This window comes from Maylandia zebra, linkage group LG4, assembly GCF_041146795.1.
Source record: "Maylandia zebra isolate NMK-2024a linkage group LG4, Mzebra_GT3a, whole genome shotgun sequence".
NCBI lineage: Eukaryota > Metazoa > Chordata > Actinopteri > Cichliformes > Cichlidae > Maylandia > Maylandia zebra.
The window spans coordinates 9,766,762-9,792,109 of NC_135170.1; the positions used below are offsets into that span (position 1 = coordinate 9,766,762).

At 39.8% G+C, this 25,348-nt stretch overlaps 1 protein-coding gene across 3 annotated transcripts in view; it reads right to left on the reverse strand.

The window, feature by feature from the left end:
- Window positions 1–25,348, reverse strand: part of plppr2a (phospholipid phosphatase related 2a) — a 70,515-nt gene that overhangs the window by 25,271 nt on the left and 19,896 nt on the right. For all 3 annotated transcript variants that reach the window (XM_004562894.3, XM_004562897.3, XM_004562896.6), the window contains exon 2: window positions 18,323–18,511. In XM_004562894.3, the coding sequence (XP_004562951.2) occupies window positions 18,323–18,511 (189 nt within the window). The remainder of the gene's footprint in view (window positions 1–18,322; window positions 18,512–25,348) is intronic.

Sequence of the window (25,348 nt, forward strand, 5' to 3'; positions counted from 1 at the left end):
TACTCAATACTGAAAAAAGTAATGCCGTTAGTAGCGCCGTTACTTGTAACGCTGTTATTCCCATCACTGCACGTGAGCATGGACACTTATATATATATACATGGGTCAAAGATGCCTTTCCCACATTTTATTTAAATAAATAATCATTAAAATCATTATTAAAGTGAATAAAATTATATAACCTGAGCCTGTTTCTTCCTGTTAAAAAGGAGTTTTTCCTTCCCACTTTTGCCTGCATGCTCATAGGGAGTCATATGATCGTTGGGGTTTCTTTTTAATATTTTAGACTCTTTACCTTCCAATATAAAATGCCTTGAGGTGACTATTGATGTAATTTGCTAGATAAATAAAACTGAATTGAATCAAATTGAATATATTACTTACAGTAATGCTTTTATACTGTAAACAAATAAGCTAATAAGCTTTGCAGGTGGATTCTATTATCTTTAGATACAGTGATTAGCTGTTTTTGATGCTAGCTTAAGCTAACTGGTGGTTTCAGCTTCATATGAGCGGTACAGAATAACAATGGTATCAGTGTGAGAAAGTGTTTGTGGCTGGTCGTGCAATCAGATACACAAGCTTCCTTTTTCAAATAAGTATACAGTAGTACTCTCCAAGCATGACATCCTGGTGCATTTCAGACCCAGCAACACGCTCAGACAAAAACTGGTTCGCCCGAAAGACAAAACTCCAAAACACAAACTTAACAATGTGGTGTATGCTGTACAGTGCAGCGAGGAATGCCCAGACCTCTACATTGGAGAGACCAAACAGCCACTTCACAAGCGCATGGCACAACATAGAAGAGCCACCTCCACAGGACAAGACTCAGCAGTCCATCTGCATCTTAAGGATAAAGGACACTCTTTCGAGGATGCCAATGTTCACATTTTGGACAGAGAGGACAGATGATTTGAAAGAGGAGTGAAAGAAGCCATCTATGTCCACTGTGAGCGACCATCTTTGAACAGAGGCGGTGGTTTACGACACCAACTCTCTGCCATCTATAATCCAGTTCTGAGATCCCTCCCCAGACGCCTTAACGCTCACTCACATCCTGGGCCATCTGACCTCAGGAATTCGCATGATAAGGTGGGGCCAGGTTTCACAATGAGCTCACCCGAAACTCTGGCTGATTGGGACCCACACCCATTTTCACAACTTGGCTCAGGCGATTAGAGGATCATCAGGGGGTCCTTTTGTCCCTCTGTGGGGGGTTACTCCCACTAGGTTTATATCTGGGACTCTCCACCATTTGACCTTAGAACTGAAGAAGCGTCTCGGATGAGAGGTGAAACGTCTTCAAGCAACTTAAAGAAGTCCAGACGCTTTTCTTTGCAAGCTCCTTTGACTACGATGACCTGGATGACTGAGAACCTTCACAGATATACCTGGTACAGTATATACTGAACAGAAGCATGCAGCTCAGAAATCATCATGTCATGTAAAATCAGCATGCAACAAATTTCAGTTTGCTGCGATGGCGCGCAGTATTTACAATTTTACCACCATCGTCCCTGTACCCAAATCCTCCACCATCTCCTCATTGAACGACTGGCGACCTGTAGCCCTGACCCCCATCGTAAGCAAATGCTTCGAGAAGCTGGTCAGGGACTTCATCTGCTCTGCACTACCCGACTCACTGGACCCTCTACAGTTTGCATACCGCCACAACAGGTCCACTGATGATGCCATAGCCCTGACACTACACACTGCCCTGTCACACCTGGAGAAGAGAGACACGTATGTGAGGATGCTGTTTGTAGATTACAGCTCAGCATTCAATACCATCGTTCCCTCGAAGCTGGACAGGAAACTGCAGGATCTAGGACTGAGCAGCTCCCTCTGCAGCTGGATCCTTAGCTTCCTGTCTGACAGACGCCAGGTGGTCAGACTAGGCAGCATCACCTCATCCCCCATCACACTGAACACTGGTGCTCCACAGGGGTGTGTACTGAGCCCTCTCCTGTACTCACTCTACACCTACGACTGCACAGCCACTAACAGCTCCAACATCATTGTGAAGTTTGCGGACGACACTACAGTGGTGGGTCTTATCACCAACGGTGATGAGACGGCTTACAGGGAGGAGGTCAGCGCCCTGACCCACTGGTGTCAAGACAACCATCTCACCCTCAACGTCGCAAAGACAAAGGAGTTGATAGTGGACTTCCGGAGGTGCAGAGAAGTACACACCCCCATCACCATCAACGGCGCTGCTGTGGAGAGAGTGAGCAGCTTCCGGTTCCTTGGAGTACATCTGGCTGAGGATCTTACGTGGTCAGTACACACAAACAAAACAGTGAAGAAGGCGCAGCAGCGCCTCTTCTTTCTCAGGAGACTGAAAAGATTCGGCATGAGCCCCCGCATCCTCAGGACCTTCTATCACTGTGCCATTGAGAGCATCCTCACTGGATGCATCACCACCTGGTATGGCAACAGCACCACCTACAACTGCAAAGCTCTCCAGCGAGTAGTGCGGTGCTCTGAACGGATAATTGGAGGTGAGCTTCCCTCCCTCCAAGACATCTACAGGAAGCGCTGCCTGAGGAAAGCGGGGAGGATCATCAAGGACTCCAGTCACCCCAGCCATAAACTGTTCAGACTGCTTCCATCAGGAAGGAGGTTCTGCAGCATCCGGTCCCGTACCAGCAGACTGAGAGACAGCTTTTTCCATCAGGCCATCAGACTGCTGAACACGTCATAGACACCTCAGCTTCACTACTGGAACTTCAACATTATGCACTCCACACTGTATATAAATGCCACTTGTTTTGCACATATTCAACTCTGTATATTTTATATATTTTATTATTATTATTATTATTATTATTATTATTATTACTTTTTTTTTTTTTACTATTTAATTTGTAAAAATGTGTATACACACACACACACACACACACACACACACACACACACGTAGGAAAATATTTAGTATACACATCCAGAAATGCATACACTATTATATATTGTACATATATTTATTAGTTTCAGGTTGGCCATTCTTGTATTTTGCTCGTTTGTGTTGTTGTGTTTGCACATCTCTGTTGCTTGTGGGGCTCGCACACAAGAATTTCACTCGCATGTGCTGTGCCAGTGTGCCTGCACATGTGATGTGACAATAAAAGTGATTTGATTTGATTTGATTTGATTTGATTTAGGGTGAAAAAACATTTATTGGAAACCAATATTTTCTTTAAAAGTAAATATTTAATAGTAATATAATAATTTGAGAACCTTCAAACCCTTTTCCCCATTTTTAGATAAGATAGTGACGATGGAAAACAGGACAACTTTGAGACACATTTCCTTACAGAACGTATGCCTCTGCTTGCTGCCTTTAGCCAGAATCATTTTTCACAGAGAACTTGTGTGAGTATTAATCCACACTACTGCATTTTTCCTTAGAAACATATAAGTATTACAAGCATCACTAAAACAGTTTATAACTTCTTAAATGGAGACATTTGGAAATACTGTCAACCCAGTTTCAGGTTTTAGACTTTTGGAAATGAATGAGAATCTATGCTTGTTTCATTAGTTAAGCAATTTATGTCATAATATTATAATTCATAGAGTTAACTATTGGTAGGAATACAAACTTAAAACAAATACCAAGAAAAATCTTCAAGGCTATTTTTGATATAAAAATATGTAAAAAAAAAATAAAAAAAATTACATGCAAAGATTATAACAACACAGACAATAATATAGAGAGTTATTTTTAATTTGTCTGATGTAGTGCTGCACTACTGATGATTTGAAACCATTACTTCATTAAACATAGAGATGGTAAGGTCGGCTACCACGGTTTCCATGTAGTTGCCAACTAGTAGACTTTACTCAGCTTCAGTCTGGGACTTTCAGAGAAACATTTATTTACAAATAATTATTTCACACTGTTAAATGAACACTATCATTATTTCAAATGGGCAGGACTGAAAATGTTAGCTACCAAGCTCCTACATTGACATTATTGTTTTATTATTACCCATAGCTGCTACCTTAACAATAGCTTAGCAGATGGCTAATGTTGATGGCTATTGGATAAACATATTTTCATCTGCTCCATTATTTCCCGAGGCGTCGCCACATCATTTGGATCTACTGATGTCTGATTTGGCACAGTTTTTTACGCTGGATGCTCTTCCTGATGAGCCCATTTATCCAGGGTTGGGAAGGGCACTAGAACCAGTACACTAGCTTGAGGCTGGATTTATATGTGTCAAATAATGGCTAATAGATAATATGTGCACTTGCCAGGTTAACATTTATGGTAACCGTTTAGTACTAAAGCGTTGTTGAAACTGGAGTTTTACTGAAATACCTGATAAAATATTTTTTTATGTTTTCAATCTCAATTACCGTTAATGTGTTCAGCTGCTAGTGAGTGGAGGGGTCAACCCTAACCCTATGTCCTGACTAAAGTTTAGTGTCAACCACAGGAGGTTAAAACAGAACTGTTAATATCGATACCGTTTCTAATTAGCATCTAATTGTTTTTGGGTTTTTTTTACAACGCTATACCGTTTGTAATTTCTTCCTTCTTTCACTGTCCTGAGTGTTGGATAGAGGACCTACACTTCAGGCTGAATATTAAACAAAAGGTGAGGCTTTATTGTGGTGGATCAAAGTTCCACTTTAAATACAAAAAAGTCCAACTAAAACCATGTAAAAAATATGAAGGCACAGACAGGAGCAAACCAGACTGAAAAAAGGAAAGACTGTAAATACATTTTGTAGTAATTGGTCAAGAAGAAAGAACACAGTGAAAACAAACAGGAGATCAGGGGAAGACAGAGACAGACAACAAAACAACAGGATATGAAAGAAAACCAGTCTTCAAAGTAAAACAGGAAGCAAAACACAAATACTAAACAGAGATAAAAACACATTTCAGATGACAAATAAAAGAAAACAGAACAAGAAATAACACTGAAACAAGACAGAGGGGGAAACAGCGAAGGTTCTTGAAACACCCTGATTTTATTTGAAGCCGTTGCAATTCCTTGTATTCGTTATTTTCTGCAAACAAATAGATCTCTGCTCTCTGTCTACACCGCCATAGTCAGTGCGCACATGACAGAAAATATTTCTTAAACTGTCCAAAAGTGTACATCTGGAGAGTTTTTTAAAAATGCTGTTTTAAAAAGAAGCATTATTACTGTGATTAAGCGTGAGTGTGAGTTAGATGCTAAAAAGAAAACCTAAGCCTTGGACCAATGTACCCATGTAGAGATGTAAGAATAGACAGTAGCGAACCAGTATGCACCCCTGTTGTGAATGCAGATTGGGCACCAGCATTTGTCAGAGACCTCTGAGGTGTTGACTGAAGCATGGCAGTCCACCAGCCAAGCAGGACCCCTGAGGTGTCTCTGCTTTCGCCTGAGTAAAAATGGATCAAAGCTAAGAAGCAGAAATGACAACCACTGTTCAGTCTAATCTCATTTCACAGGAATGGGTGACTTTAGCTGAAAGCACTAGGAAGGCATGAACTTTATCTTTCTCGCCCTGTTCACTGCATAGGCAATCAGGTTGATGCAATAACCGCCCAGGGCCATAAAGGAAAACGGTAAAGTACAAACTGCAGACTTATGAAGACACAGAGAAACTGGTGGAGAAAAGAGAAGGTGATGGACGGAACGAGGAGATGTGAGTTGATGATTAAAATGGTATGTTGATGCAATCCCCTCCTATCTTAAGGTGATAATCACCATGAGGAGTCAGATGAGAGCTGTGACTGCATGCCAGGCAGAATGGGAACTGTGCAGACTGTGGTAAATTAGCCTTCTGTATGGATTCCAGCATCACAGATAGATAGAAAAGATAGAGAGTCTTTAATGTGTACGGAAGAAAACAGCACAAACGGCTTCTTTCCATGAATAGAATCCTTATCAGTTTCTTTTTCTTAAAGTTGCTTTTTTTTACGTGTATTTTCCCTTCTGGTAGCAGCCTCAATATCAGATGTCTCTCCCTGCATTAACATCACCTCTTCTATTATTATTTGAACATTTTATCTCCTTGCTCTTGTCATCACAAGCTAAGGAACAGAAGTTGAGGGGGCAGAAACCTTCGCCCGTGTGACATATGCTCTCATGGCAGCCAGTGTCACAGAAATCGATGCCACTCCTCTGCCGCATGGAGCCCACCCTGCCATCTGTCTCATTAACCTGGCTTAGCAGCATACAAAACCAGACCGTGTGCTCGTGGGCCCGTGTATGAAAACATAAAGGAGAGATGCTAAAGAAGAAAAACAGCAGGGAAGACTAAAAAGCAAAAGCTTAAGGTAGAGTGAAAGTCTGGAAAATGGGCACTCATCCTGTGGGCACAATTTAAAATGAAGGTGAACTGTTTTGTGGGGTCGTCAACATGAGGTCGTAGTTTGTGTCAGTGATGCACAGTGAGGTTTAATGGAGGAGGAAGAAGCAGGCAAGACATCTCTAAGAGAGGTTAGGTAAATCATTCAGCTTCACCTGTTCGGACCTCAAAGCTCCATCCCTGTTAGTACTGCTTTGAAACCTGTGAAATACCTAGCACTTTTGGGGAGGCTGTGGCTCAGCAGGTAGGTAGGGACATCGTCTCCCAGAAAGTTGCTGGTTCGCTTTTCAGCTCTTGCAGTCTGGATGTTAAAGTATCCTTGGGCAAGATACTGAACTCCAAGATGTATCCACTGAACTGTGTGTTAGACAGAGTGCTTAGGTATGGGAAAAAAGTATGTGTGTGTAATTAGGTAGGCTTGTAATAAAAGTGCTTTGAGTGCTCATTTAAGAGTAGAAAAGTGCTATACAATCAATATATTTATAGAGTACTTTAACTAAATTGAAAACATCGGTTTATTATCGATGCACCAAGGTTAAGTTAATGTTACCGTCAGACTTGATTGAACTTTAGCACTTTACCTTTAACATAGCTAAGATTACCACTGTCTTCAACATAATTTTCTAGGATTGTTTGCCACTGGGGGAAGATGGGTATTTGGGCATTCTGACAGGAAGACTTCAGGAAGTTAGGGAGGAAGCATAAAGTTAAACTAAACCAGGAGGAAGCTGTTATGGCTGAAAAGCTAAAACAGGACTTTCAGTCAGTAGATAGTGGTTTGAATCCAAGAAGAGAGTCCATGTTAATAAATTATTTTTAGCATAAGTTGATTTTTTTCTTTCTTTCAATTTTCTGCTGGACCTTGGGACAGTGGGACAGGCCAGCCTCCACCTTTTGACTTTGCAGTGAAAGACATCTCTATAATGCTTGTATTATTATTATTAGAAACCTATTTTTGAAATAGTAATTTTTCCAGTGGAATTCAATTCAATTCAATTCAATTCAATTCAATTTTATTTATATAGCGCCAAATCACAACAAAAGTCGCCTCAAGGTGCTTCATAGATACAGAGAAAAACCCAACAATCATATGACCCCCTATGAGCAAGCACTTTGGCGACAGTGGGAAGGAAAAACTCCCTTTTAACAGGAAGAAACCTCCGGCAGAACCAGGCTCAGGGAGGGGCGGGGCCATCTGCTGCGACCGGTTGGGGTGAGAGAAGGAAACAGGATAAAGACGTGATGTGGAGGAGAGACAGAGATTAATAACAGATATGATTCAATGCAGAGAGGTCTGTTAACACATAGTGAGTGAGAAAGGTGACTGGAAAGGAAAAACTCAATGCATCATGGGAATCCCCTGGCAGCCTATGTCTATTGCAGCATAACTAAGGGAGGATTCAGGGTCACCTGGTCCAGCCCTAACTATATGCTTTAACAAAAAGGAAAGTTTTAAGCCTAATCTTAAAAGTAGAGATAGTGTCTGTCTCCTGAATCCAAACTGGAAGCTGGTTCCACAGAAGAGGGGCCTGAAAACTGAAGGCTCTGCCTCCCATTCTGCTTTTAAATACTCTAGGAACAACAAGTAGGCCTGCAGAGCGAGAGCGAAGTGCTCTAATAGGGTGATATGGTACTATAAGGTCATTAAGATAAGATGGGGCCTGATTATTTAAGACCTTGTATGTGAGGAGCAGGATTTTGAATTCAATTCTGGACTTAACAGGAAGCCAATGAAGGGAAGCCAAAACAGGAGAAATATGCTCTCTCTTTCTAGTCCCTGTCAGGACTCTTGCTGCAGCATTTTGGATTAGCTGAAGGCTTTTCAGGGAGTTTTTAGGACTTCCTGATAATAATAAATTACAGTCGTCCAGCCTGGAAGTAATAAATGCATGAACTAGTTTTTCAGCATCACTCTGAGACAGGATATTTCTCATTTTAGAGATGTTGTGCAAATGGAAGGACGCAGTCTTACATATTTGTTTAATATGTGCGTTGAAGGACATGTCCTGGTCAAAAATGACTCCAAGGTTCCTCACAGCGTTACTGGAGGCCAAGGTAATGCCATCCAGAGTAAGAATCTGGTTAGATACCATATTTCTAAGATGGTGGAAGAGGTGAGTGAGTGGAGATGAAACTTGGTTTTATTTGAATAAACTGAGTTCAACTACATATGGATTTAACCGCAAAGGATTCTGGGAAGTAGCTAGCCGGTCGTCACGGCAAAGCTACGAGAGCGTCTCTCAGCATGGGCCCGAAAAAAGTTCTGTCAGCCGAGGAAGGAGACGATATTAAGAAGTCGCTGGAGTTTATGACAGAGGAGATTTCTACTGTCAAACTGCAGCAGAAAGCCATCCTGGACCTGGTCGAGGAAGTTAAGGCTCTCCGCATCCAGAACGCCGAGAAGGATCGGCGGCTGGCGTACCTGGAGAACAGAGTGGCAGATTTGGAGCAGTACACCCGGATGAACGATGTTATCATCACGGGGCTTCGCATCAAACCCCGGTCATACGCCCGGGCGGTCGCCACTGACAATGTAGGAGGGCCAGGAGAGGAAGATGTCAACTCCACGGAGCATCAAGTGGTTACCTTTCTACGGTCCAAAGGTGTGGAAGTGGATTATAACAACATTGAGGCTTGCCACCCTCTACCCCGAAAAAATGACAGTAACAAACCAGCCATCATTGTGAGATTTGCAAACAGAAAACAGAAAACAGCACTGTTAAAACAAGGAAGGAAACTGAAAGGATCCGATGTCTTCATGAACGAACATCTGATAAAAAGAAATGCGGACATTGCCAGGAAAGCACGTTACTTGAAGAAACAGGGAAAAATTCAAAATACATGGACCACCAACTGCAAAGTATTCATTAAACTCAATGGAACACCGGAACAAGCCAAAGTGTTGGTCATCAGAAATATGGAAGAGCTGGACAAATACTGAGGTCAACTTACTCTGGAGGTATGAATACACATGTGACGTGACACACAACACAACACATGGCACAGTCCAAAAGAACTTCATCTGCATCCGGCAACAATATCAACATGACTCATTGGAATTCTCTTTATGATAATCTGGAACTGAGAACATTTCGATACACAGACCATAATGTTCTAGACTTAGAAAAGGATATAGACCCGGAAAATAATTTCTTCTACAACATCAGCTGTAACTGCTGCTACTTCACTGATGAACAGTTTAAGCACACCATCAACACGGAAAATAAATTATCAATAATCCATTTTAATAGCAGAAGTCTGTATGCCAACTTCAACAATATAAAGGAATATCTAAATGAGTTGACAAATCCATTTGGAATTATTGCCATTTCTGAAACATGGATCAATGCGGAGAAAGGAATGGACTTTGGACTGGAGGGATATGAAGTGAATTTTGTAAATAGAAGGAACAAGAGTGGAGGGGGAGTAGCTGTGTATGTGGATAAAAACCTAAACTACAAGGTGGTAGAAAGTATGACAACTGTAATTGATAATTTACTAGAATGTATAACAATTGAAATTTATAAGGAAAAAGAAAAAAATGTAATAATTAGCTGTATATATAGAACACCTGGCTCTAGTATTCAAGTATTTAATGACTTCATAGAGGAAATATTCTCTAAAACAAATCAAAAAGTTATGTTTATCTGTGGTGATTTTAATATTGACCTGCTGAATCCAAAAAAGCATAAAATGACCGACGAATTCCTAAACACTATGTACAGTTTGAGTTTACATCCTAAAATAACCAGGCCTAGCAGAATTACACCACATTGTGCCACCTTACTTGACAATATTTTCACTAACAATATGGAAAACAACATTGTGAGCGGAATATTAATTAATGACATCAGTGATCACCTACCAGTTTTTGCAGTTTATGACACTAATTATAAGAAAAATCAGCATGAAGAACAACTGAGATACAGACGTGTAAGGACAGAAGAAACTATGACTGCATTTAAGAACGATCTATTAAATCAGGACTGGGACAAGGTGTACAAAGAAGCTGATATTGATATTGCATATGGCATATTTTTAAGAATATTCATGGAGTTGTACGATAAAAACTGTCCAACAATAAAATACAACAGAAAGCACAAATATTCAGATAGACCATGGCTCACTAAGGGTTTACAAAATGCATGTAAAAAGAAAAATACACTCTATAGGGAATACCTAAAACAAAGAACAAAAGAAGCTGAAAATAAATATAAAAAATACAAAAATAAGTTGACCAATATTATACGTGTATGTAGAAAGGAGTATTATAGTAAAATATTGAACAACAATAAACATAATATGAAAGGAATATGGGATGTTTTAAACGGTATCATTAAAAATAATTCTGGACAACAAAGTTATCCACAATACTTTATCGATAATGGCAATATTATGGAAAACACTGCTGATAAGGTCAACAGCTTTAATCATTATTTTGTAAATATTGGACCAAAACTGGCAGAACAAATTCCTGAGTCACTGCCATCAGTAGAATGTAGTGAAAACCTGATTGATAGGAACCCTAACTCAATGTTCCTCACATCAGTGGAGGAAAAAAAAAAAAAAAAAAAAAAAAAAATATATATATATATATATATATATTAAATATATATAAAATTGTAGGTTGTGTATCCTTCAGGTGTTAATGGGGTTATTGAAAATGTGTATATGTGCGTATGTGTGTATATACGTAGGTATGGATAGATAGAAACATATATGTGTATATATTAAAAAAAAAAAAAAAAAAAAAAATTACACATAACATATAATGTAATTACAAGGAGGTATTTCTGTAGTCTATTGATACTAGATAGTGGAAAAGGGGTGGGATTAAATAAGCTTATGCTTCTTCCTGCTCCTTTTTGAACATGGACGTTATTTGGAGTTGTGGTTGCTCGTTTTCCTTTTGTTTGCTTTGTTCATTTGTCTCTTTTAATTCTATTTTTTTTTATACTTTTTCAACATGTTCAAAATAAAGATTCAATCAATCAATCAATCAATCAATCAAACAAGGCCTTGAATGTTCTGTGGACCTCTCCTTGATTCTGTCAGAACACAGCGTAGCTGAAAGGTGACGTTTTTTCAGATTTATTAAGCAAAGCATTCATCTCCGTGTGTGCCTTTTAACTCAGTGTGACTGCAGTCACATAAAAGACTTATTCTCCTCTTCATCAGAGGTAAAGAGTGGGAAGTGGGACAGATGAGCACAATTTTGATCATTTTCTGTAAGATCTCTATGCTTATCAGTCTAGCCACAGATTTTAATGGCAGTGAGGTGAGAAATCCCATCAGGTGTGAAAATGTGTTAATTGGCAGGTGAGACAAACACAGAAGAGAAGAGCGGTCAGGAAGGATAAAGGGTAAAGATTTACAAATGGAAGGAAGGGTGTTGATGAGTGGAAGCAATGTCACAGTACCCAGGATGGTGAAAGGTGGGGAAAAAATATTTAGTACTATTATGCTGTTCTAGTTACAAACAGGATATTTCTGAATAAATAAAAAGAAAAAACACAGAAAATCCTAAATAGCATAGAAAAGAGATGAATGGTAATAAATAGAACACGAAGGCAAAAAGGTCAATGTGGATGGGATGTAGTGGAGTGAGAAATGTGGACGGTCGTGGAAAACGGCTGTGCAACAGAGAGAGAAAAAGACAAAAATGAAGCTGATCAAAGGGTGGATTTACAGAGAATGAACACACATTTGTGCGCAAACTGTCAGACTGAATCTTTGCAGGATAAGTTTATTTATCCTAAGATTAACTGGCTTACAAGCTCCATTAGGCAAACTTCCAAGATGTCCTTAAAATGAACCAAACTAAAGTGTGCGTTTATACAGAGAATTCTTACTGTTATTCCAGATACAGCAGTGGTCTTTTGATAAATGCTGACAGCATTTATGTGCAACTAATGTATCAATAAAAAGGCATATGGATTATCACAATATGTGTTTTCCTTAAGTAAAACATGATCATTTTGATTACAAATAAGTGATTGACTTGCTGCAGTGTTTTAGGTGCTTTTTGCATTGATATGGTTGCAAGAATTATTCCTAAATATGTCTGTGAAGGTTCTCAGTCATCCAGGTCATCGTAGTCAAAGGAGCTTGCAAAGAAAAGCGTCTGGACTTCTTTAAGTTGCTTGAAGACGTTTCACCTCTCATCCGAGAAGCTTCTTCAGTTCTAAGGTCAAATGGTGGAGAGTCCCAGATATAAGCCTAGTGGGAGTAACCCCCCACAGAGGGACAAAAGGACCCCCTGATGATCCTCTAATCGCCTGAGCCAAGGTGGGAAACTGGGCATGGGTCCCAATCAGCCAGAGTTTCGGGTGTGTTCATTGTGAAACCTGGCCCCACCTTATCATGCGAATTCCTGAGGTCAGATGGCCCAGGATGTGAGTGGGCGTTAAGGCGTTTGGGAAGGGATCTCAAAACTGGATTATAGATGGCAGAGAGTTGGTGTCGTAAACCCCCGCCTCTGTCCAAAGATGGTCGCTCACAGTGGACATAGATGGCTTCTTTCACTCCTCTTTCAAACCATCTGTCCTCTCTGTCCAAAATGTGAACATTGGCATCCTCGAAAGAGTGTCCTTTATCCTTAAGATGCAGATGGACTGCTGAGTCTTGTCCTGTGGAGGTGGCTCTTCTGTGTTGTGCCATGCGCTTGTGAAGTGGCTGTTTGGTCTCTCCAATGTAGAGGTCTGGGCATTCCTCGCTGCACTGTACAGCATACACCACATTGTTAAGTTTGTGTTTTGGCGTTTTGTCTTTCGGGTGAACCAGTTTCTCTCTGAGCGTGTTGCTGGGTCTGAAATACATGAGTGTATTGAGTCACCCAACAAGCTTGAAAGTCAACTTTTGGTATGACCACCATTCTTCAACATAGCCTGAACTGTCTGAGGCAACTTTCTTGTCATTTCTTTAAGTAATCTTCAGGAATAATTCTCCAGGCTTCTTGAAGGACATTCAAAGCTCTTCTTTGGATGTTGCTGCCTTTTTCTTATGTCCTCTGTCAAGATGATCCCACACTGCTTCAATTATGTTGAGTATCTACTGACTCATGGATTGGTTCTGGGGAGGCCAATCCATGACTGATAGTGTTCCATTGTGTGTTTTTCTATCCAGGTATGTTTTGGGGTTCATTGTCCAGCACAAAAATAATTCCATTGTCAATCAGACAATAAAGTATATTCCATAGTGGATTCAACCTAAAGTAGTTTTCTGTGTAATTTCATCAATTTTGATGACATCTCCAACACCACTGAGTGAAACGGAGCCCCAAACCATGACAGAACCTCCACCGTTTTTTTAATGATGGCTGTAGTCACTCATGTTGTTCTTCACTCCTCATCTTCCCTGTTCACTGACAGTTTAAACATAAAATTTCAAATGCATCTCTCAGGTTTTATGTCAGGTTTTGCTGGTTTTTCCCTGTTCCTTAAGGACATGACTTCCAGACTGTTCATGTGCTATATTCCTGCCTCCCCCCCCCCCCACACACACACACACTTGTGCAGGACACGCTGCACACCAACCTGAAATATGCCAATTTTTCAGCTAATAAGATAACCTTTATTAGTCCCACATGTGGGAAATTTAATACCTCTTTGCTAAGTTGTCTGTTGTGTGTAGCCGTAACACTGGTCCTTGGATTCCTTGATATGACCATTTATGCTTGAATGAGTCATAGGGTGGTGTTAAGTGACTCAACAAACAAACAAACAAACAAACAAAAAACAAGTACAACGACATTCCTCTGAAATATAAAGAAATCAAGTGTGACTCAAAACTTTGCTTAGTAATTAAGATGAGCCATGGCCATTGTTTGAAAAAATTACAGCGCATTTGGAAATTTGCTCATGCATAGCAACAGAAGCTAACAGTAAATTGGCAGTGCTTACCGGGTGGGAGGTTAGTGGGGGATAATTACATTGTCTCCATGTGGAGATGCAAAGATAGTTTGAAGAAATAATTGACCAGTTATTCAGTACTCCCTGAAAGTGGCTGCGATATCACCCAACTACAGTATGCTTGAGAAAGAAGGCAAGTTTGCTCCCATGGAAAGATGAATGTGACCTGGACGCATATGAATTTTAAAATCTTTACAGATTATAAAAGATCTTACCTAAATTACCCTAAATGTCCGCTCATATTGTTGGGTTATCTTAACAGGCAGATTAACAATTCCAAGAAATTGGACTAATAGGAACTGGTTTTCTAAAAGAACCGGTTCTCAAATTCCATCCCTAATTATAGGCCTGTTGTGGACTGTATTAGATTTCATAAACTTATAGGTGTAACAAATTTTGACTTTTTTTATTACTGAAAAGATGGATCTCACCCATGCTCAGTGCTTTTGGAAATAATCTAAAGAAACTATAGAAAAAAATAACCCCTTCTTTATTAGTTCTTCCCACCTTTAGTGTAAGTTATAAAAAGGTTCACCTTAATGTTACTGAGGCTGAAACCTGCCTTGTACCTCTTCTTATGTTTTGGTCTCCACACAGTGGACTGGGTCTTTGTGCTAAAACCTTCAAAAAATGATTGATGATTTTAATTAAATGTTGGGAGCCACACTGGGAGCCGACTGAGTGCTAGACTGCCCTCTGTTGGGCTTGGAGGACTGGCACTGACCCAAATACACTGGATGCCTATTACCTTCAATGGCTCAGCCAGACAAGGTCTCATTTACATGGTCAGTACAAGTAATTAAGTCCACATTCTAAAGTGTAATTAGTTCCTGCAGTAGCAGTATTATTGTACGATGCTCTAATACTCTATATCTCTACTACATTCAGTAGAGATTCATTCTACATTCAAATCAAAGAATATGCACAATAACTGAATATAATTAAAAAATGGCAACGCACGTTTACACCAGACTGCCACTATCTCAGGGAGTTACTGCTGTGATTTTCTTTGGTGCTTGTTACACATACCAAGGCCTCTGTCAGCACAGGTTAGGGCAGACTAGCTGGTGTAAGTAATGTGCTCTGACCCAGTTCAACATCCCGAGTAATTTACCCTGAGTTAGGGCAGATTTAAAGGTCTCTGTGGATAATCCAACTCAAGAGAAATTAAATTATCCACAAAATAATATGTCCTGCTGTGTGGGTATTAGTGAGTTACTTAGCACTAAATAACACGTACAATTTTCTGCTAAGTCCTATCCTGAGCCAGCCCTATTTCTTTATGAGACAGACTTTCTTGTCATTTTTAAGTGGTCTTTCTGAAAAATTTCGAAAATTTTATTTGGACATTGGCTGCTTTTCCCACTCATCTTCAGTCCAGTCCAGTTTCTTAAGCCATCATTCAAGCATAAAAAAGCTCCTAACTCAGTGGATGAATCAGTGTTGTGTCTGCACAGAACAGACTTAGGCCCATTATTACAAGCAGCAGTGGCAGTCCTAGCCTGTTTGGCACCCTGGGCGAACACTCCCTCCCTCTAATTTTGCACTCCAGTCGAACACCCATCCCCCAACCCGAGGATCACCACAACATAACCTAATACACCTACACCTTAATTCACAGATTCACTTTGTCTAAGGTGTATTTCTGGGATTTTGCACAACCCAGGATTCAAATCATGAATACATAATGGGCTTGGATTTACAACATTAGGATTGAAATGTGCTCTTTTTGGAAGCAGCCGGGCACCCTCCCCTTTCGACAGGTCGTGTGTGAAACTTTAAATCATCAAACTGTAAATTTTAAATTTTAAATTGTTATTGATCCGTTTACCCCTAGTCCTAAAGTGTATATTTATTTTCTTACTCTTCTTATATTTATTGTTTGTTTACTTGCACTGCTGTAACTCGAGCCTCGTAGTCTCGTCTCTCTGTATACTGTACTGTATGTAGCGGAGATGACAATAAAGTTTATTCTGACTTCAGCACAGCAGCAAGCAGGCGCACTGAGGGCTCTCGCGCTCACTTTTCGCGCATAGAATTTAGAAAAAACAACGGTGCAAATTATAAGTCTGTATCATAATGTCTGGTGTTTTCGTGTTTGTTGGTTTGTTTTTATTTTGTTTTATTTTGCGAGTTGGTTATTAGATGCAGCTCCAGCCAGCCAGAGAATCCCCCGCCGCCCCGCCCTCTCCTCCCTGTGCCGCAAGCAGCAGGCGCACCTCGCAAACGGAGGGCGCCCTTACTCCCAGCAAATGGGCGATAGAAAACCAATCGGTGCCTATGCCATTCCCAGTATGCGCTGGCTGATGTTGGGGCAGCATGAATAAGAGCAATTTTTTTTTTTTTTGCCGCCCCGGACAACCGCCTGTGTCACCCGTATCAAAAACCGCAAGCAGCCTTTCACAGAAACACATAATTTGTTCTGATTTCTTATTTTGAATTTATAAAAATGCAAACAGTACCACAGTTTAAAATAAAGAAATAGTACTTTTGCACCAACAAGGTGATTCACAAAGAGTTACCATATTAGCTGAAAACAGCATGGAGTGCAGCATGTCCTTAAAATATTGAAAAAGTGAGGAAACTGTACAAATGGAAGACAAAAGAAGAACCCAACAAACATGCCCTATGCACACACAGCCCTACAATCCAATCCCCATTTATGAATGAAATGAAACAGCATTTATAAAAAATAAATGCTGTTTCATCCAAATGTGAGAAAACAAACACTTTCATAAAAGAAGACATACAAACTTGTACATTTGTACATTTTCTTCTCTCTTTTATTATATTCCTACCAAATAAATCAACTTTATCACTTAGTTGTGAATATAAATACTTTCTGAATCCATTAAATTACTTACGCGTATTGTTTTGTCTGCTGTGGTTGCTAACAGCTCACAATTAGAAAAAAAAAATCACTGTGTATTGTGGCTGGGAGACAAACTGTACACAGCGGTACCACATTATAACAGCCCACAGTCTTTCTTCTGGCAATGAACTGCTGCACAGAAAACCTCATCATCTGCGATTGTTTGGTGCTCCAGTTGTGGAGTATTCTTGTCTTTGCACTGAGTGCAGGCTGTGGTTTTTGTCTGTGCATGTAATCTGCTCAGGTTGTTTGTGTGCTTTGTATTGTGGATGCTGGTTGGTTTCTGTATGTGCTGTTTATTTTCTTTCTTTCTTTTTTCTTTCTTTCTTTCTTTCTCGTGGTGTGCTGGGGATTTAAGCTGTTCGGGTTTTTTTCTGCACTCAGGGTCAGGTGTTACACATTTCAGGCTCAATGCCTCCTATCTCACTTGAGGCTCAACAGCTAACCTCACACGCACACACATGCACAAGCATTCATGCATGTGCAAACATACATGAATACAGTACAAAAATAATAGCACACACCCCCTCTTAAAAAATTACTCTCCGTCGTGCTCATGTGTCTTTTTCTCACCTATTACTTCAGGGTTTTTTTGTTTTGTTTTTGAAGAACAGCATCTGTTGCCTGCCATCACTGCTCTGTCTCAACTCCAACTTTTACCTCGCTTCGTTTTTATTGCTTTCTGTGTTGTTTGTCTCTCTTCCTCTGATGCTCTCTTTCTCTCTCTCTAATGACCTGTCTGCCTCTTCCTATCACATCTCTGTGTGGTCCGAGCTGATGGTTTCCTCAGTTTTTTTTGTACTCTTCACACACATACAAACACACACTTGCATCCGCTTGTCAAGAACAGAGGGCGGAGGGGGTTACCTCTATGCAGCTTACCAATCTGCACACTATCGACAGTGGTGCAACACACAAACACACACACACGCGCACAACAGATGATTCATCATGAGAACTACCAAACACCAGAAGTAGGAGATTCTTATGCACTTTCGCAGCATCTAAAGACAGAGCAAATCTAATACACAATCTCAACTTTGATAACTTCCATCTTTCTAACGCATCATTTTCCCCCACTCTGCTTTTTCAGAGCACGGGAGATGCAAACCCACTTGCATGATTATCTCTTGAATTTCTTAACTACCCACCCCCTTCCATATCTGCCAAGCTTTACTTCCATACTTAGAAATGAATAAATAATTAGAACTCTTACCGTGAGGGTAGGGATGGCTGTGACGAGCGAGTAGATGAGCACCGGAGGGATCTTGCTGGTATCATCCGGACCAGGGTAGGGCTTAGAGAAGGTCTTGTCGTAACAGAAGAAGCCCTGGATGTGCACGGGGAAGGTGTCCGTGTACTCAAAGTAGTAAGCCAGCAGCACCGTCCCAGCCATGATCACCAGCTGGAAATAGAACATTATCCCTCCGTTAGGAAGCGAGAGGACGAGAGGTGAAGCAGAGGAGGTAGAGGTGGAGGAGCCGGAGTGGGAGCGGGAGAGAAAGAGGGGAGAGACGAGTCCCTGTACCCCTCAGCAGCGGGGAGATGCATAGGAAATGCCGGATCCAGAGAGAGGCAGAGTGAGAGGTTCAGTGTTTGGAATTAGGAGACATGGCGAGAGAGAGAGAGAAAGATGAGAAGACAAGAAATAAAAGAGCCAAATCTGCAGGAGACTTCTTTCATCAAGAGATGGAAACAAAGATTCAAAGAAGGGGAAAAAAAACAAAACAGGATAAAAGAGGATTCCCAACACCGCAAGCAGAAAAAAGACAAAGAATTGCATAGAGAGTGAGCAAGAGAAGGAGAGAGTGAGAAAGCAATGGAGAGAGAAAGAGTGATAGAGAGAGAGAGGGAGAGAGGAAGTGAAATGTGAGGGAGAGGAAGGGGGAGGCAGCCTTCATGCTGCTGGCACTCATGAAATCTACTACAGTTGAGCTGTGGGTGTATTTGTAGATGCTGCGTGCACATGTGTGTGTCAGTGTGGAATACGTGAGTGTGTGTGGCCTCATCACGTGCACAGAGACTGAAGTTTCTGCAGACACTCTGACTATCAGCTGCTATCCCCGCTAAAAAGTTTAGTTGATATCATGCAAAATTTAATCAATTTCATTTCATTTTCTGATGTAACTTGATGGCTTTTTAAGTTTTCAAAAAACTCTTTTTCCCTCTGCGTGTCCATTTTAGAATTCATTTGTGCACTGCTTTCTACTTTGTTTTCTCTGATCACTTTGATTTCAAAGTGATCAGAGAATGCTTCCATGTGCCATTTCAAGCTGACACATGCAAGCAGTGCGCCAACTTGAAATGAAATTCCAACCTAGTGAGCAGCGTCACGAACCCTGATTGGTACTCACAGCTTGTTTTTGCAGTTTTCAGAAGGAAACAAGGAGGAGATTTCTCTAACACAAGTCCCAAATGAGAGTGCACTCCTCAGATCTGCAGATTCACAAATGCAGCAGATCAAAGGCAGCAAAATTGATTACGATTTGTAGTAATTAAAGCCTCACCAATTTACCAATATTGTGGACCAGTATTGTTGACTGATATTAGCTGCTGGCCAATCCATCTGTATCAGCATTTATAACAGCTAATAACTGACAATGTACAAAATAAAGATCGTAGAAACACCCTTGACACGTGTTATGGATTTTGATGTCACGTTATTTGACCACCAGAGGGCAATCTGCATTTTCCTTGTTGGCATCATCAAAAACACAACAACAAGCTGGCTTAAATGTGAAGTCAATAAATAACGGCAAGTTATTGTTAATGTCTGGCTCTCTTCCACAGTGTCTTTGTCCTGTCTTCCTCCACTCAACTCCGTTGCGGCAGGTGGCTTCGCCCTCTCTTAGCCTGGTTCTGCCAAAGCTTTCTTCTTGTTAAAAGGGAGTTTTTCCTTCCCACTGTTGCCAAAGTGCTTGCTCATCAGGGGTTATCTAACTGTTGGAGTTTTCTCTGTTTGCTGTTTATTGCTGTCGGGTCCTTACCTTACAATGTAAAGTGCCTTGAGGCAACTGTTGTTATGATTTGGTGCTATAGAAATAAAACTGAATTGAACCAAATTGTTTATTTCACCTTTGCTGAAGAAAATTCCTATTACCTGGAAAATCATCAACTGAGATTCTAACACGGATCACAGACAATGGGAAATGGTGGGAAAGCTTATTAACTCCATTTGATGGCAGCTGGGACTGTATGTTTTCAACTTGGCTAAGACAGGAGGACCATGGGCTGTATTCACCCTTGTTGTGTTGGCTATTAAACCTTGATTATACTCTAATTTAGTCAGACATGGACAGCTAGAAATACTGCAGATGAGTAGGTGTTCCATCTATAGGCACATGTGTAGTTGGTGTATTTTTGTGTGGTCACAAAAAGCTTGGCAAGTCTGATGACAACATTTCATTCGAACCCATGATGTCTGTACTGAGAGGTGTGCAGTCTGCTTTACTGAAACGAAAGCTATGCACACTTGATGTTTCGGTCTTCTGTCACATCATCAATAAGCACAGGTTACTCAGTGCCACTGGAAGTCATGCTTGCCCATACATCACAATGTTTCACACAGGTTTTACAGATGATGTTGTGAGCGTTGAATCATGACCCATTCCAAACCTTCTCCATATATTTTTTTCCCTATAATTCTGTTGCATTCATAGTCATTGATCCAATGAATGCTGTTTCGGAACTTTTCTTGCTTTTTACATTTTCTTTCTTTCTTTCTTTCTTTCTTTCTTTCTTTCTTTCTTTCTTTCTTTCTTTCTTTCTTTCTTTCTTTCTTTGATGGACTTGTAATGATACATCTACCTCCTGAAAATGGTTCTTGTGAAGGGCGTCAAAAGCATCAGGCAATCATCTACCACTGGTCTCTTCCACAGATATCCAGGCCTTTTTATGCCTGTAGAGCTGACCAGCTCACTATATTTTCAGAATGAACTAGAACCGAATGAACTCTCATGTTTCCACTTTCTCTGTGATGGATTTGTTTTATTTTTGAAGTATGGGCAGAATTGCCCATTTCACACACATTGAGAGTTCCACTGAAACTGTTTCCGAAATCCAAATGCTACACTTGGAAATCAACTGCAGACCTTTTACCTCCAAGTACGGGAAACAGCTTTTGCTAGAATTGTCCGATTACATTTGAGCCTCTGAAAAAAGACCGTCCCTTAAAATGGATGTAATTCCTAGAAGAAAAGTCAACACTTAAGGCCTATATCTATCTTAGAACTGTAACCTGGGTAAGTATATAAAATAAGTTGTATTAGTGCCTGAAAATATATGAATGTTATGGTAAGATGAAGCACAGATCCTTATTCACCATTCATCATTGGCAAATTTTACCTCACATACATGTACACATGTTTACACATGTCAATGTATATCAACATCTACACATATACGTCTGGCATGCACTTTACATATGTCCTGAATTTATATATAGAAGGGTGCATGTATTTATATTATATGCAAATATACATAGGGGCACAAATATAAAGGATTTTTATTTGTATAAACACCCTTCATTTGTGCCTCCCTCGTTTTGTTTTTTGACTAGCTGCAGTTGTCATAACTGAAACACCAGAATTATAAAATACAAAAAAGTGTTTGTACAGATTTGTGTTGAACTTACGCTTCACTTTGTGGTTTATAAATTATTGTAGTAGCGGTTTATGTTTGTATTTTATGTGTTTGTGTATCTTGCACACACGCTTGATGGGAGCTGTTTGTTGGGTTTGCTTTGGGTGAGAGGAGGTGTTCTAAATGTGTGACTCATAAAGCCTTCCCTTGTTTTCCTGTTTGATGGTGTAGCGCTCCTCCCCTGCATTTTCCCAACGTATTGTGACTGACTGTGACTCACACTTCTAGGAAGAAACACTTTTAAGTCACAACGCCACGTTAAAATCATGATCATACTTATGCATAGTTGAGCACAGAGCACAGCATACCATGTCTCCTTTATTTCCACTTCTATGCGCTGGAAAAATATTAGAGAATGTGCGTCTGCTGAAGATTTTGCCTCAAGCTCCCATATGTCGGAGTTCATAGTTGTTGACCGGCAAATCTGCATCTCCAGCCAATAGATGAAGAGCTTATTTTTAGAGTCATCTTTAAATATGAGCTCTTTCTAAATCAAACCAGGAACCAAAAAAATACTACAAATGAGTATTACAGCCACATGAATCGAGAACAGAGAATATTTAATTTACTTTACAGAATAAATAGAACATTATTATATTAATATTCATTAAAATGGAACATCAATAATTTAGTAGCGCATTGGGCTCACAGTTAATAACACCTAACAGATTATTGTTCGTAAAATGATCAATATAACCTTGACCATGACTTTCAGCTTTATTGTCCATAAACCTATACTTTATTCTTAGCATTCCAACTTCAACATTTTAACTCAGGGTTCTCAAGTTTTCAAACTTAATTTATAGCACTTTTTAACTTTAAAGATACAGTGTGTAGAATTTCACCACTAGATGTTAATAGATTGTAGATTGCAGTCAACTAAATTCTGTTTTTTACACATTCTAATTCAAGTGCATTATGTTATCTATGGCAGCTGTTATAGGACAAATATTTTTTACTCAGCAATAGAGATCAGAAACATTGAATTAAATTAAGAATGTACCACATAATGTAACTCCTGTTGTTTCTGTTGTTAGCCACTGTTAGCTGCTGCCAGCTAGCATTAGCTGCTATTAGCCGATGTCAGTCAAGTTTTCTTTTAAGTGGATCTAACATTGCTGGACTCAGGCACGTAGCGAATAAACTCTCATCAATTTAAAAATATAATCAAACTGTTTATCAGATTGAAAGTGTAATTTTTAGGACACTCGAGCCAAACATTAGCTGGCATAATGTTAGCTTATAACCAGCTATTGTTGTGGTTTAGTTTGTGGTTTTGTTGTCAGGTGCCTAGAAGAGAGGACCATCAAATTTGTCCAATTTGCTGAGAATAGGTAATTGCAACAATTTCAGGAATAAATAAGCATGTTTATGCAGTTTTTTTGTGTTTAAGAGCATTGATTCCAGTTTAGGAGATTATGTTTAATGTGAGGAGGAAGAGGATGATTTTTAATCCAGATGGCTGTTAAGTTGTGTCTTTCCTTCATATTTTAACTTCTTTGGTGAGAAGGGGATCCCTTCTCATATGTATGATCACAAGTATGAGCAATCTTGAGTCTGAAGGTGCAGATATGAATAAAAATTTGTCTCCACAGCACACGTACGCTGCTGCATTCTCTTATGTATGTGGCCGGTCTATAGCCATAAATGTAAAATGTGATTAGATGGAATGGTGCTTTCCATCTTGGCCACTGTATTCAAGATGGTGGGGCCACATGGCAGCTTCAAAAAAACAGTGTCCGCTCCTAAGTATTTGTATGCAAGATGCAATTGCACTCTAATCATGTATTTTTATGAGTTCAATATTCTTTTTTAAAGTTAAAAAAACAAAAATAAAAAAACCCCACTGACTGTTCCTTTAATTTAACTTGTGGTTTTTTTATTCTCAGAATGCAAAATAACTAATAAGTGAATAGATGTGTGGCGATACCACTCCTTCAGAAAAGACAACATGGAATCAAGTACACCATAAAACTTGTTTTTGAAGCTATTAAAGGGGGGGAAATAGTCTTGAGTCACTTTCATCGTACTTAACATAAGAACGTTTTTTATATTTGCCAGTGCAGATTAAGCCGCTACTCTCATGATGGTTTGCTGTTAACTGCAATGTGACTTGTGGCAGTTTATTCACACCCTGGCAACTCTCTGTCCTACCCTCCTCTTGGCACTCCTTCACATTCTTCTCTCCACTCTGCTGTGTACCTGTCTTTCCTTTTTTCTTTATTGACCTCGTCCAAAAGAGAGCAGCTATTAACAGAAAAAAGGGACAGGCAGAGTTAGAAACCTGCCCTGCTCTGACCTATTTTTGTCTGGAGATGGAAGGGCAGATCAGCAGCACAAAAGATCCGTGGCTTGTCAAGATGAAAGGTCACATTAAGACAGTTCAAGTCTGGAGCTGTCAAAAAGCAATGTGTGGCTGCCTGTTACAGTCGCAAAAAGAGGGTGAAGACTGACGAGTGTCTTCTTCTATTCCCAAGCTTCTAAAGATGTCATCATCTCCCTCTGAGCCTCAGCATTTTCGAAATATGCTTTTTGGCTGTCATATTATGAAGGCGTTAGGAGACTACATCTCATTAAGACATAAAACTCACTTCATTATTTTAGGTATCAGGATATTTTTAACGAGCTTCATTTCCTGATTTAAAAAAAACATGCAGGAAATAAGTTTTGAATCATTGATTTCTGTGAGTATGAAAAGTGCTTGTCAGTGATAAGAAGAGGGCTTATCTGCCCTGCATGTCTGATCTGTTAAGAATAAAAAGGCAATGAACAATAATTTAATTCATATATCTAAAACCTCGGGTACCCTTACTTTTGTATCATCACATTAAAACAAGAATAATTCCACATTTACTCTGCTACAATTGCAGCAACATACACTTTAAATACAGTTGTGTGTGTTAAATTTACATAAAAATATTTCTGAAGCAAGTTTACATAATGTATGTCTTTATTCACTGCTCCAAATTAGAGCTGCCTATTTTTCATCTTTAAGTACGGAAATAACTCAAGCTCAACAGAGTTCTTTGTCATGAGGTAGATGTCTTTTTCAGATGATATCTTCCAGTAAAAACTGAGTTTCTGATGTTCAGCTGGCTTCTGGTATAAAGGAGAATATCACTGATGTCAGGTTGCAAAGCTGAAAGTTCACAATTCTAGCAACAGAAAATGTTCTTCTTAAGGTTGAAAGAATGTCACCAAATATAACAGGAGCTGATGAAGGAGTCGCTGTCTAAACCAAAACCAAATGCAAAATGCCTGCAAAACCAAAAGTGTTAGTGTAATGGTGCCACTGGTGGAAAAGTTTTGGGAAGAACAAAGTCACTACTTTGGGAAAGACTAATATCAAATGCAAAATTTAATGCAAATCTAAATTGTAGATACTGAGATACTTTAGTGGCATAAAAAGTCAAAACTTCACAACTGTCAGATTAATTCAATGACCAACATGAATGTCTTAATTCACATCAGTCACTAGTGGTCCAAAGTTTGCTTTAAAAGCATCCATCAATCCTTCCATCCATTCATTTTTTTTCCATTCAGGGGTGGGTCACAGGGGTTTAGCCTAAACTGGGACACCCAGACCTCCCTCTCCCCGGCC